The following is a 15,573-nucleotide window of genomic DNA, read 5'->3' as shown; positions in this document are numbered from 1 at the left end:
ATTATTGACTCCCTTGTCAAATAATAGTTGACCACATATTCATGGGTTTATTTCTGGACTCTTGATTCTATTCCATAGGTCAACATGTCTGTTTTTATGCCAGTAGAAAACTGTTTTGATTACTATAGCTTTGTAGTATAGTTTGAAATCAGGAAGTGTGATGCTTCAGCTTTGTTCTTCTTTCTCAAGGTTGCTCTGGCTATTCAAGTCTTTTGTAGTTCCATATGTCTTTTAGGATTTTTTTTTCTATTTCTGTGAAAAATGCCATTGGAATTTTTATAGGGATTGCATTGAATTTATAGATGGCTTTGGGTAGTATGGGCATTTTAACAATATTAATTATTCTGATCCCACAACATGGAATATCTTTCATTAATTTCTGTCTTCTTCAATTTCTTTCATCAACATCTCATAATTTTCAGTGTACAGATATTTCACCTCCTTGGTTAAATTTACAGGTTTCCCTCACTCTCTGAAAGTAGAGTGTTCCTATGAAACCTTTTGTAAACAGAAATGGCATAAATCAAAGAAGCAATTAGGACAGATGTTGTTAATTGATGTATAAAATAAATCAAGATAATGCAAAGATGCTCACAGACACAGTTCAATGTATGGTGGCTTGATGCTGAGACACTGAACATAGCTCCCAGGGATGGAGCTTAGAAGTGTCACTCTGGCAGCTCAGAGTGAGTGCTGCCTTTGTAATGACTCACTGCAAAATAAATTTGAACACTTTTTGCCTTTTGCTTTTTTTCGTAAAAGTGAAAATCTTCAGATTTTTTTTTTTTGGTTAGAAAAATAAGTACTAATGTAGGTCTTTCATAAAAGCAAAATGGCATAAAGCGAACTTTCAAAAAATGAAGGGTACCTATAGTCCTAAGTATTTTATTGTTTCAATTTACTATTGTAAATTGGATTGTTTTCCTTTTTTCTCTTTCAGATATTTTGTTTTTAGTGTATAGAAAGGCAACTAAATTTTGTATATTGATTTTGTACCTAGCAACTTTACTGAATTTGTTTATTAGTTCTAGCAGGTTTTTTGGTGGAGCCTTTAGGGTTTTCTATATATAAGATCACGTCTTCTGTAAACTGAGAAAATTTACTTCTTCCTTTCTTATTTGGATGACTTTTATTTCTTTCCTTATCGAATTGTTATGGCTAGGTCTTCCAGTACTAGATTGAATAGGAGCCGTGAGAGTGGGCACCCTTGTCTTGTTCCTGTTTTTAGAGGAAACTCTTTTCAGCTTTTTACATATGAGTATGATGTTAGCTGTGAATGTGTCCTATATGGCCTTTATTACATTGAGATATATTCCCTCTATACCTAATTTGTTGAAAGATTTAATTATGAAATGGCATTGAATTTTGTCAAATATTTTCTCTGCATCTATTGAGAAATCATGTGATTTTTATTTTTTACTATATTAATGCTATGTATAACATTTATTAATTTGTGTATGTTGAACAATCTTTGCATCCTATGGATAAAACCCACTTGATCATTGTTCATGATCTTTTTAATGTGCTGTTGAAATAGGATACTCACTTTAGATTTAAGAACACACATAGACTGAAAATGAAAGGATAGAAAAATATATTCCATGCAAATGGAAACTAAAAGCGAGTAGGAACAGTTATATTTATATCAGACACAATAGACTTTAAGTCAAAAAACTGTCCAAGAGTCAAAAACTGTCACAAAACTGTCATATAAGGGTCACATAACAATGGAGATATATAAATTATAAATAAATATAGACACCCAACATCAGAGTATATAAATATATAAAGCATACATTGACAAAACTGAAGGGATAAATAGACAGTAACTCTATAATAATAGGAGATTTCAATACCCCACCTTTCATAATGGATAGAAGGTTCAAACAGAAGATCAAGGAAACAGAGAACTTGAACACAACATTATAGACCAAATTACACAGAACATTCCATCCAACAGCAGCAGAATATACATTCTTATCCAGCACACACAGAACATTCTCCTGGATAAATCACATGTTAGGTCACAAAACAAAAGGATTAAATAAATTTAAAAGATTGAAATCATACCAAGTGTCTTCTCTTTATCTTTTTTTCTTTCTTTTCTTTTTTTTTTTTTTTTGTGTGTTACGTGGGCCTCTCACTGTTGTGGCCTCTCCCGTTGTGGAAAACAGGCTCTGGACATGCAGGCTCAGCGGCCATCGCTCACAGGCCCAGCCACTCTGCGGCATATGGGATCTTCCCGGACCGGGGCACGAACCCGTGTCCCCTGCATCGGCAGGCGGACTCTCAACCACTGCGCCACCAGGGAAGCCCCAAGTGTCTTTTCTGACCACAATAAAATTGAACTAGAAATCAATAGAAGAATAAAGCTGAAAATTTCTTCAATATATGGATATTAAACAATATACTCTTTAATAACAAATAGGTCAAGTAAGAAATCAAAATGGAAATTAGATAATATCTTGAGACAAAGGAAATGAAAACATGCCATACCAAAACTTATGAGATGCATCAAATGCATTAGTAAGAACAAAGTGTATAGCAATAAACACCTTCATTAAAAAAAGAAGAAAGATCTCTTTTAAGGCAAAAAATTTCAAACAAGTACAGTATGTCTTTTCTGATTTAAAACATTAAAAAAAATCTTAAATGAACAACCTAATTCTATACCTCAAGAAGTTAGAAAATAAAAGAACAAATTAAGCCCAATGTTAATAGAAGAAAGGAAATAATAAAGATTAGAGAGGAAATACATAAAACTGAGAATAGAAAAATAGCTTTAACAAATCATCAAAACTAAGAGCTGGTATTTTGAAAAGATAGACACAGTTGACAAACCTATAGTAAGACTAAGAAAAAAAGAGAAGACTCAAATAAATGAAATCAGAAATGTAAAAGAGACATTACAACTGAGGCCACATAAACAAAAAGGATTAATAGAGACTACTATGAACAATTTTATACCAATGAACTGTATAGCCTGGAATAAATGGATAAATTTCTTGAAACATACACTCTACCAAGACTGAATCATGAAGAAATAGAAAATCTGAACAGACCCATAACTAATAAGGCGATTGAATCGGTAATTAAAAATCTCTAAGCAAAGCCCAGGACCAGGCAGCTTTAGTGCTAAATTCTCACAAATATTTAAAGGGTTAATGACAATCTTTCTTAAACTCTTCTAAAATGTTAAAGAGGAGGGAACACTTCCAAACTCATTTTTGAGGCCAGCATTACGCTGATACCAAAGCTAGCCAAAGACACTACAAGAAAACTATAGTCCAATATCCCTGATGAATATAAAGGCAAAATTCCTCAACAAAATACTAGCAAACCAAATTCAATAGCACATTAAAAGAATCATACACTATGACGAAGTGGGATTTAATCCAAGAGTGCAAGGAACATTCAACATATGAAAATCAATCAATGTGATACATCATTAACAGAATAAAGGGTAAAAATCACATGATCATCCTTATAGATGCAGAAAAAGCATTTGACAAAATTCAACACCCTTTTATGATAAAAATACTCAACAAACTGGGACCAGAAGGATATTTACCTTAACATAAAAAATGAAATGCCCACAGCTAACATCACAGTTAAAGCTGAAAATGATTCTGCTAAGATCAGGACAAAGCAAGTATACCCACTGTTACCACTTCTATTCAGCATAGTACTGGAAATCTAGCCAGAGCAATTAAGCAAGAAAAAGATATGAAGGACATCCAAATAGGAAAGAAAAAACTAATATTATCTCCGTTTATAGATGACATGATTCTATATGTAGAAAACCCTAAAGATTACACACATACACACAACAACAACAACAACAAAATCAACAAAAACCTGTTAGAATAAATGCTTTCAGTAAAGTTGCAGGATCAAAATCAACATACAAAAATCAGTTTTATTTCTATATACTAAAAATCAACAATCCAAAAGGGAATTTAAGAAAACAATCTTATATATAACAGCATCAAAAAGAAAAAAATATTTAAGAATAAACTTGACCAAGGGGGACTTCCCTGGTGGTCCAATGGTTAAGATTCCACACTTCCACAGCAGGGGACACGGGTTTGATCCCTGGTTGGGAAACTAAGATCCCACATGCCGCATGGCATGGCCAAAAACAAACAAACAAACAAACAAACAAAACTTAACCAAGGATGTAAAAGACTTGTACTCAGAAAACTGAAAAACATTTGTGAAAAATTAAAGAAGACTCAAATAAAAGGGAACACATCCCCTGTTTGTGGATGGAAGACTTAGTGTTGTTAAAACACCCAAACTACCTAAAGTAATCAGATTCAAAGCAATCCCTGTCAAAATCTCAATGGCATTTTTTTTACAGAAATAGAAAAAACAATGCTAAAATTCATATGGAACCACAAAGGACTCCAAATAAACAAAACAATCTTAAGACAGAAGAACAAAGCTGGAGGCATAAACCTTTGTGTTTCAAAACATATTACAAAGCTAAAGCAATCAAATCAGTATGGTACTAGCACAAAGACAAACGTATAGACCAACAGAACAAAATGTAGAACACAGAAATAAACCCACACATATACAGTCACCTGATCTTCGACAAGGGTGTCAAGAATACACAACGATGAATGTTTAGTCTCTTCAACAAATGTGTTGGGAAAATGGATATCTACATGCAGAAGAATGAAACTGGACCATACATCATACACAAATAAGCTCAGAATGAACTAAAGATCTAAATGTAAGACCTAAAATTGTAAAAGTTCTAGAAGAAAACATGAGGGGAAAGCTTCTGGACATTGACCTTGGCAATGATTTCTTGGTTACCACATGAAAAGCACAGACAACAAAAGAAAAAATAGACAAGTGGAGCTATATGAAACTAAAGAACTTCTGGATAGCAAAGGAAGCAATCAACAGAGTGAAAATGCAACCTATGAAATGGGAGAAAACATCTACAAATCATATATCTGTAAGGAATTAATTTCCAAAATATATCAACTCCTACAACCAAATACCAAATAACCTGACTAAAAAATGTCAAAAGACTTAAATAGGCATTTCTCCTAAAAAGACATACAAATGGCCAACAGGCACGTGAACGGAAGTTCAGCATCACTAATCATCAGGGAAATTAAAATCAAAACCACAATGAGATATCAACCCACACCTGTTAGGATAGTAATTATCAAAAAAAAAAAAACCCAGAAATAACAAATGTTGGTGAAGATATGGAGAAATTGGAACTCTTGTTCACTGTTGGTAGGAATGTAAAATGACGCAGCTGCTACAGAAAACAATATGGCATTTCCTCAAAAAGTTAAAAATATAACTACTATATGACCCAGCAATCCCACTTCTAGGTATTTAATCAAAATAATTGAAAAAGGCTATTAAAGAGATATTAGCCCTCCCATGTTCATTGCACCATTATTCCCAATAGTCAAGATACAGAAACAACCTAAATGCCCACTGACAGATGAATATATAAACGAAATTGGTATATACATGCAAAGGAATATTACTCAGCTGTGAAGAAGGAAGGAAATCCTGACATATGCTACAACATGAATGAACCTTGAGTACGTTATGCTAAGTGAAATAATCCAGTCACAGAAGAACAAATACTACATTATTCTACTTACATGAAGTAGGTATCTACTTCATCAAAGTAGAAAGTAGAATGGTGGTTGCAGGGCCTAGTGGGAAGGGAAAATGATGAGTTGCTATTTAATGGGTATAAAGTTTCAGTCATGCAAGATGAAAAAGTTATAGGGATCTTCTATACACCTTTGTGCTTATAATTAAGAATACTGAACACTTAAAAAACAATTAACAGGGTAAATCTTATGTCATGTGTTTTTTAACCACACACACACACACAAAAAGTGTCTTAAGAAACCAAAGGAAGAACATGTTTCAAGAAGAGGAGTGTGGTCAGTCACATCAAACGATGCTGAAAAGTCAAATAAGATGATAGAGAATTATCCATTAACTTTAGCAAAAAAAATCATTGGCAACCTAGATAAGAACAATTTTAGTGCAGTGGTAGGGAAATAATGAGATTAGTATGCAGTAGGCAGAGGAAAGGAAATAACCTGAAGACAGAGGGGATATTTTTACAAATATCAGAGAAATAGTGCAGTGGATAGAGACACAGGTGTGGAGTCAAGGGGGATTTTTATTTCTTTAAGAGAGGTAATATTGATAGTAATATATGTTTGTGTAGCAACTGAAATGATCCGGTAGTGGCAGGAAAGAGAGGGGATAAATTTGAGATCAAACGTAGGAGATTTGAGTGACTGAGATCCAGACCATGAGTAGAGAAGCTAGATTTAGGTAGGATCAGGTCATGACTTCTTCTTACCTAAAGAAAATACAGAATATGCAGAAATAGATGCAGGGGGGTGATGGGTTAATTGTGGGAAACTGAGAAAGTTCTTATCTGTTTGCATCTATTTTTTTCCTGTAAAATAAGAGGTGAGGTCATAAGTTTAGAGTGAGGTGGGAGGGATATATTGATTTGAGAAGCAAGAAGAGTATGAAGTTATTATCTCAGAGAATAGGAAAATGAATTTACTAGGGATATGCAGTCAGATTACTAGGGATATGCAGTAAGATTACTAAGGATGTGCAGTAAGATTCATGGTCAAAAATGTCTAGTTAGTGGAGCCATCCAGGCTGTGTACTCTTTCTTCAAAAATATTTAGCCACTGAAGTTTTCTGGGATTGGAAAATGTAGAAAAATGAGTTTAACTGAGTTGGAGTTTCTTCCAAGTAAGCAGAACAAGAAAGAGTAAGATGAGAATTAAGGACATTTTCAAGAGTGAAGCTCTAATGCTAGACCCAAGGAATTTGAACTGATGCAAAGAGAAATGAGGACATGAGGGGTGACAGTTCTGCAGCCTTCCTTTCTAGCAACTTTCAAGGTGATTCCTTTATATCTCCTTGACCAATTTTTTTTTCCTGAGAAAAGCCCAGAGCAGGTCATGGCAGGAGTGTGTTTAGGGCTAATTCTGTGCTGAGACAGCCCTGTTCCTCCTTCTTCTCATCTTCCTCCTCCTCCACATGGCAACAGAGGAGTATAGTCAGAGTTGTGTATTGAAATAGGTTCCCATTTGCCCATGAAGACCCCTTCAAGTACATCTTCCTCTTCACCAGCCAACAAGACAGAGGGGACCTCCAGGGAAGCCTACAAGGCAACTAAGATTGTCATTCATTCATCAGAGTCCACTTCCCTTCATGAAGAAAAATTCTCCAAGTGAATCAAGGAACACAACCATCATTTATAATGTTGACCAAGGATAAACATGGCTGCTTCATAAAAATTAATTCACAAGAAGAATTCTTCTATGTGAAACGTAATATTAGCTGACATTTAAGATAGAGTGGTGTAAGAGTTGTCCACTCCCAGGATCTATAATGAAATATAGGAACATAACAAGAGCACATCTAACAAATCAATGGACCATCCATTTCAGTACCTGATCTCCGGAGGTGACTAATCCTGGCAGCTTCTCAAGCATGTTTAACCGTCTCCTTCTGACCCATCTTCCTCTCTTAATAGAGCATAATAAAAGCATATGGTGCTGTAGAAAGCTTCTGGTTGCCGAATTTCATTTGAACCATGGTCATTTTCTCTCTCACTTTCCCCTGCCTTCTAGAATATATGATTTTTATAATTTTCTGGTCCCCAGTCTTCTGAGACTGCTCCTAACCCTACACAGAGAAAGAGAACTAAGAGAATCTATAAGCTTCTTGAGGATAACAAACTCCATGATTGTACCTAGAAGTTCCTTGAGTGCCCATGGGTAATGGTTATGGATAAACCTCATTGGCGGTAATAGGTAAAATTTCCAGATTAACAGAGCTGACCCCTTTAACCAACGATAGTTAAAATGTGTGCATATGTGTGTATGAGATTTAACCTTCTCTTGAAGGCTCAGAACACATCAATTACTCTATTAATGTGCTTTAAAGCAATGAAGGTGTTAATAACTACCTTAGGTCTATCAGATTATTTGGCTCTATTTACATTGTCCCAGGCTGTTCACTGGGAACAGTATGGACCCCAGCTTCTGTTCCTACTCTGGACCTGTCTGGAGGAATGATTAATTAGGTAGCACCAGAGGTCTACTTATAGGAAATATCAAGAAGCTTCTTGGAAAAGAAGTTATCTTAAGAGAAAGTTGATACACCTATGGGCATGCACACATACACATGCACATGCACATGTGCATGCAGAGAGTGAATGAACATTGAGAATGATGCAGAGTACAGAATAAAACCTATTGTCCTCTGCCCGGCCCTCATAAACTCATACCTGAGTCCTAGGGCAAGGTGGCAACACCAAAAGAATCAACATAAATTCAAAGAGCTCTTTTGTTGGCATCCATACAAAAAGCAAAAGGATTGAAAGGATCTGGCAGTGTTGGCACTCATGGCTTCAGCAGTGACAGCGTAAGCAGTAGAATTGGCATCAGCACCTTCCACAATGGGGGAAACCCAGTTCTGAGAGCCTTTGACCATAGTGGAATCCAAGGTCCTTGTTACTCACTAACATCCTCAGTGTTGGGCCTCTGCAGACTTAGCACAAGCCCTGGTGGGTCTGCCAGCAGCAGTGGTGTTTTGGGTATAAAACTATGGAAGTACAGTTCCTCTACATGTCAAAGCAGCAAACATGACAACTCCCCATAGGTTCCCCCAAAACAGGAAAGAAGGAAAATCGCTGATACTACGTGTGTTAGCCCACAAAATCGGTTTATAAAACATATTTAAGAATTTTTCCAGAGATTTCTAGAACTATTTGGGTTTTTTTAATTATTTTATTTATATATTTATTTATGGCCGCGTTGCGTCTCCATTGCTGCTCACTGGCTTTCTCTAGTTGCGGTGAGCGGGTCTACTCTTTATTGCGGTGCGTGGGTTTCTCATTGCAGTGGCTTTTCTTGCTGTGGAGCACAGGCTCTAGGCACAAGGGCTTCAGTCGTTGTGGTGTGCGGGCTTATTAGTCGTTCTAAAGAGCAGGCTCAGTATTTGTGGCCCACGGGCTTAGTTGCTCCACGGCATGTGGGATCTTCCCGGACCAGGGTTCAAACCCGTATTCCCTGCATTGGCAGGCTGATTCTTAACCACTGCGCCATCAGGGAAGCCCTCTAGAACTATTTGGAAGCCCATGAAGGAGGTACTTGAGAGCGGTCAAAACTGACAATGAACATGACTCCGATTTTACTTTGGGGCTGATAGAGTTTAGGGAACATTACATTTTGTGTCCCTGTATCCTCATTTATTAGTCTTTCCTCATAAATATTTCCTATTTTTATTGCTGATGTATGTCACTCAACAGTTTTACTCCTCTTCTTTGTAACTTATTCTTTCTATTTTCATTAGGTAGGGTTGGAATTAAATAGGATACAAGAAACTAAGTAATGATATGAGAAATCTTCATATGAGTAAAGTGTGTGAGCCTTAACATATAAACGTATCTATTTTAAAAACTTGAAGGTTCTTTTTAAAATTTTAACTCTTTTAGCGCACTGATTATGCTAAAATAACTAAAATTCAAGCAAGTGAGTTATAACCACATTTATGCATGTTTCTATTCCATATAAACCATGATTTGAATAAATGAGGTATGGTTTGCAAATACGAAGATTGATCTTCTTTCCATCAAAACTCAAGTTACTGTTGACCTTTGTGTTTGAGATCTTTCTGATGCTGATTATTACTACAGTTTGCATTTATGATGCCACTATTACTTCAGAGCAATATTGAAAAGTTTTAGTTTATAGATAAGGTGAACAAATCTGTGACCTATAAATATAACAAAAGTAGCTGGTCCTGTAACACGCACAAAAAAGTGGGATTAAATGGACAAGAACCAATATGGAGTGTCTCCTAAATTGTCATTAGTGACCAGTAGCATCACCAGATGGTCTGATTTTAAGTGCTATTGACGGCTGTTATCAATGAGCATCAGGACTTTAAGGAAATGAGGGGGAAGATTTTACATTTGTCACAGTGACCTAATTTGCACACTTAGGTAGCAATTAAATCACTTTTATTGTGATTTTATTGAACTGTAATGTCAGTTATCAGAAATGTTCCCAACCTGGGCCATTAGCCTTGAGTCAGATATGGGGGCTCTGGCTCTAAGCCTGATTGTAAATTTTAACACTCACAGATAGACTGCATGGTCCATTAGAAAGAACTTAGTCAAAGATGTATATTTAAATTTGGCTCTGCCGCTTACAGAAAGGTTCCTCTTAGAGATACTCCAGGCAGTGTTTCTCAAACTAAATGGGTATATAAATCACCTGGGGACCTTGTTAAAATGCAGATTATGATTAAATCGGCCTGAGGGCTGGGGTCCAAGACGCTGCATTTCTATCAAGCACCCATGTATGCTGATGCTGCTTGTCCCTGGATCAATGTTGAGTAGCAAGGCCTTAGGAGACTATTGATAGAACATGTGAAAAGCATGTGTGTTCATCAGAAAGCACTTTGTAAAATGATGGAAGTATCATTTTATATTGATTAGTAATAGTTGGTGATTCAGTTCAATTCATCAAGAGCAAGCCCCAGTACGATAAATTATGTTCCAGATATTCAATTTTTTTCTTTTTAGCAAAACCAAAACCAAAACCAAAACTGGGAATTGGAAAGGCAACACAAGAAAGATAGTCATTCTAAACAATTTTGTTGTTTTTTGATTGCTTGAAAAATTAACTTCCATATCACTATCAGAACTAAAATAATGAAAAAAAATGCCCTGTGTTTTAAAAGAAACTTGTACAATTAGACCCAGTCCCAGATTTGCTCTGTAGATTGTCTCATCCCAATCAAAATAGAAATAGTAAATTATAAGGAAAAGGAAGATAGTTGGCTCCAGGAACAACAAGAAGAAATTTAAAACTAATAAAAGCCAACACAAGAACACAGAAACTGGAGCTATATAAACATCTAGTTTCCCTAAGTAAGATGGTTCTTTTTCATTGGTGTTAGCATTTTCTGGAAGAGTGTACAAAATCTACAAGAACAGTGATCGATTTCTAAAGCATTTCTGTGTTCCTTATCTAAAGTACAATTAACAATTCCTGTTCAAGTTTTGATTTGAAAACTGGCAAGGGAGAAACCAAAGAAAGGCATATCACTTCCAGATTGATAGGTGGCAAGTTTACTAAGCAGGGAACTTACCTAAGAAGCTTGTTTTAAGGCAGCTGCAAGATGACTGGATCTCCGCACCTACCCGCCAGAATCTTAAAAGTTTATATAGAGGCCTTAAAGAGGTTCAGCCACTTACACTGTCCAGATGGTCTCAGTAACACATTGCTCTCTCAAGGCTGCATCCTTGAAAATGGTTCCCACTGTGTGAACAGTGGGCAGAAAGTACATTCCAAAGACAGGAGATGGGGGAAGCAAACTCTGCCCGGGTCCAGCTCGAAGGCCAACTGGTGGTCAACTCAGTAATCAACTCTGACACCAAGGAAACATACACTCTTTCTGAGATTCTAGTCCCACAACATTTTAGCCAATCTTTCATTATTACATGGTCAATTTACTGTATTATGTGAAGAAGACTTTCATCACATATCAGAAAATGCATAACGGACCCCTCTTATGGAGTAAAAACCCTTCCTGATCTTTTAGATTTGGGACAGAATGACTCCCTGTCATAGATCCAGATCACCAACAAATTACAAGCAATAGCTTGCTTGCTCCCATGACGGATCTTTTTACAATGGTTCTGGCAGCACTACGATTATAGAGTTAGAACTCGGCTTCAAAGATGCCAGAAATTCATCAGACCTCACCTGAATTTGATACTTTGTCTCCCTGCTTCCATCCCTGTTTATCCTCTCTCAACTGTTTGTGGTGACAGGACACATTATTCATAAACCAAAATGCCAGGATATTGTCAAGCAAACATGTATGAATGAAAACTTAGCTTGGTGTCATCAGAGATAGGAAGAAAAGACAAATGAGACCGAAATCCGAGTAACTGTCAGTGTGTTACGACACTACCATTCCTTTGAAAAATAAAGTGAAAGTAAAACTACTAATACCGATTACTAATTTAATTCCTTAGGCCAGTCAATACCGAATCGTGAGGCTATTTCAATGCAAAACAGCCACTGAGAAATTTTGTTATGAAAGCAATCAAGATGCAGACACTTGAGAAACATTTCAAGAGGCCAGAACTGCACACCTGGTGGGGAATATCACACACCTGCAGATTGTTCTTTGCACTAGCTCTGGGTGATCCAGATCAGCTGCCCCAGGTGGATGGCTTCATAATTAGACAGCTCTTCACTCTCCAGTTGCTCCACCTAGGAAAACCTGAAGCTTTGAGGATGACCGAGCAGCCGTTCCCTTCTACAGAAAAACACTTGTGTGGTACATCAGGAGTGGTTTTAAATGGTGGAGATAATTACTTAATTCAAGCTGTAGCAACTGGCCAAGTAAACAAGCAGCAGCCAGGAAGCTATTAGCATGATTTTAAGGCAATTATTCCATTAGTGTTTAATAGTGTCCAATTAGTCTTCCCTGACTATCGAAGTTTGAACGTCTTTTTTCCTCCAAAAATTCTCACAAGTTGAGTAATGTGGAAAGGTATCAAGCCCATTTTTAAACCTGGATTTATATGTGTGGATCTGCCAGATGTACATTACAGAATCATGGAGAAATTCAGGCGTGTAGATTGGTGAAATAGGGGTTTATTTTTTCTCAGAAGTATTGAGGGTGAGAATGGAAGGCTTTGCAGGGGATCCACTTTGAGTATACAACTACGAGGGAAAGTAGTGGAAATTCCCACTGCATCCAATGCCATCATCAGTATGTCTCTGCTGTAGGACTATCAGAATATCAAAGCCTCTGACCTCAGGTTTTCACTTTGTCCTGTGGAAAGAAAATTCATCCTGTTCCTGCTAATGCCTATTCCCTTGTCCTCTCACCCTGATTAGTACTTGTTGTTGCTGAATCATCCAGATACAAACCCCAAAGCATTTCCCTCCAAAATTCCTAGGAGATTTTTTCCTAAGGACCATTTTAAGGGTTATATCACTGAACTGATTGTAGGTCATTTCCCTTCACTGAGGTGTAATTTTCACATCTGTGAAATGGAGTTAATACTTATCAGCATCGACTGCTTCACAAGGTTTGGGGAAGGATTATGTGATCTGGGCTACATGCTAGGGCTTTGAAAAGTGAAGTATTATAAAAAAGTAAGTTAGATTCAGACATGGTATCATACCATCCCTCAGAACTTGCAATGTGAACTTGCGCTTTTAACCTCCCTGTGTCTCTGGAGAGTCACCTATCAGGAGGCTGGCAACAGGGTCCTTGCCCTTCTTACCTTTTATGTGAACACAAATTCTCAGGTGAGACCATGTAAAAGTAACCTTCTAAAAACCAAAAAATAAAAAGGAAGGAAGAAAAGAGGATAGGAATGCCTGTGGAAGTGAGAGTGGAATTTTGCCAACAAAGTTCTGTGCTTTCTATGGTCTCCTTCAAAAGAGCGACCCCAGGCTCACCCAGTGAGCAGGGTAAGTGCAGAGTGGAGAAGCTGTCTTGTTCTTTTCCTTGGAGACACCTGGGCTCTTGGGAAGCTACCTCTTGAAGAAGGACAAAAGTAGAAGAAACCTTCCCTTCCAGGGTTGGCTCTCAGAGTGTAGCCTGTGCCTATCATAACTGCCAAACATCCACTTGATGAACGACCATTGATTTGAGTTACTGATCAATTCCAGGGTTACTGGTTAGAGACTCTTGGGATTTTAAAGAAAACCCATCTTTTCCTCTTTTTTTTTTTTTTAAAGTATGATTTCCCCCAGTGGCTGAGAGGGGGCGCCGGATAGGGCAGATCTAGAGAAGGCAGACCAGAAGGTTGAACTTGATAACACGGCACAGCTTGGGGCAGGGTATTTTGCCCTCTAAGCTGAGTCCTGGAAGGGTCAGGCATCTGCACCCTCAGCCCAAGCGAAAAGTCAACGAAGTATGGCTGTGTCCCCAGCTGTCACCGTGGTACACCGTCCTGAAACGACCCTCCCTCCTGCACATCCGAACTAGGGTCTGCTGCGTTCCCGTCCCAAAAACCTGCCTCGTCCTCTGGTCCCAGTCGTGCGCGCTATGCTGAAGCCTCTGGATGCCTCCAGTCTCTTCCTCGCTTTGCCCGGGCTTCCGTCCTGCTAGCCTGTCCGGACACCACCGCAATCATCTTTTCCCTAAGATTTGCCTATTAATCCCACCCCTCCACCGCAGCTCACGCAGGTTCCCCTGCCCAGCTTCTGTCCCGAACAACAAATGCACGGTCCACGAGGGTTTGCTTTCCTGACCCGCGCGCTGTAGGCTGCTAACAGCCCTTGGACCAAAATCCAGACGGCGGCCACCCGGCCAGGCCCTCTAGGTCCACGCAGATCAGGAAACTGCTGCCTCCTCTCCTCTCCCCCTTCAGCTCCCGGTCAAGGGCAGCGATCACGCCGCCGCCGCGGGTCCCTGAACTTTCATCACTCTTCGGGAAGCGCTTTGTCTCTTTAAAGGAAACTAGGGACGAATATTAATGACTCGGGTAAGGTTCTAACAGAGAAATCCACCAGATCCGCTTGATTCCGTGACAGGGATGGAGTGGGAGGTCCACGGGCCGGAGCCGAGCCCTTAGGACAGCAGCTCGCTCTCGCCGGTCACTATCACCCCACAGCCCCAGAAATCGCCCCCAGCCCCGAGTCTTCGGGGAAAACGTGGCAGGGGGCCACGAGGGGCCGTCCTGGAGCCAAGCCTTTCCCCTGCCCCAGCCTTCTCACACAACCTGCTTCAAAAACCCATGGGAAATCAGTCACCTTGACTCCCCGCGCCGCGGTCCCCAGACGTTTGGAAAACGCCAGGAGCCCGGAGGCTCCCAGGCACGCACTCTCCTGGCCGAGACCCACCCCTGGAGACGAGTTTCCCTCCCGCGGGCATCGTGGCAAGTTACCACTTCGTGGCAGATAAAGCAGGGCGGGGCAGGTGGAGCGGACGCCGAGCGCCCCGTCGGCAGCCTCAGCGCGCCTACCTGGGATGGCTAAATTGGTGAGGGGGATGCTGTGGATGCTCTCGGGCAGAGTGGCCATCCAGTCGGCGAATTTCAGCTCGTTCTTCCCTTGAGACGAGGCCATCGTGCGGTCGCTGTGCCGCGCGCTGGTCCTCACGCTCCTCGGGCAGGCTGGCAGGCTGCTGCCGCTAATCGAATGTTTGCTCCAGCCCCGCTAGAGTTTACACTCCGCTGCGCGCCACACCCACAGGATGGCGCAGACACATGCTAATTTTAATAATTATTCAAAACACCCCATGCTCCCTTAGTGCCTCCGCCAGACTCCGCTGGAGCTTTTGTTCCTGACGTCCGCGCTCAGCTTTCTCCTCTCTCCCCGCCCTCCCCGACTCCCTCCTCCTGTCTTATCCCTCCTATGCGTCTCTGTCTTTTCTCGCCATTTCTGCAGCGTTCCTTGTCTTCTTACTATATTTTTTTTTCCTTTTTCTTTTTTTAACTTGGGTCACACAGCTGCTTTGCCCATGACCTTGCTCGGTCCTCTGATGAGACTTCCT

At 39.4% G+C, this 15,573-nt stretch overlaps 1 protein-coding gene across 1 annotated transcript in view; it reads right to left on the bottom strand.

Moving 5' to 3' along the window:
- The window catches only part of PLCXD3 (phosphatidylinositol specific phospholipase C X domain containing 3), a gene marked incomplete at both ends in the record, with an annotated part of 183,193 nt that extends 168,047 nt beyond the window's left edge, over positions 1-15,146 (bottom strand). Inside the window, one exon of the mRNA XM_082837240.1 lies at positions 15,044-15,146. Coding sequence (XP_082693366.1) covers positions 15,044-15,146 — 103 coding nt within the window. The remainder of the gene's footprint in view (positions 1-15,043) is intronic.
- Positions 15,147-15,573: the final 427 nt, after the last annotated feature.

This window comes from Leucopleurus acutus (assembly GCF_964270905.1).
Source record: "Leucopleurus acutus genome assembly, chromosome: 3".
NCBI classification, from domain to species: Eukaryota; Metazoa; Chordata; class Mammalia; order Artiodactyla; family Delphinidae; genus Leucopleurus; species Leucopleurus acutus.
This window is presented reverse-complemented; position numbering and strand designations above follow the sequence as displayed.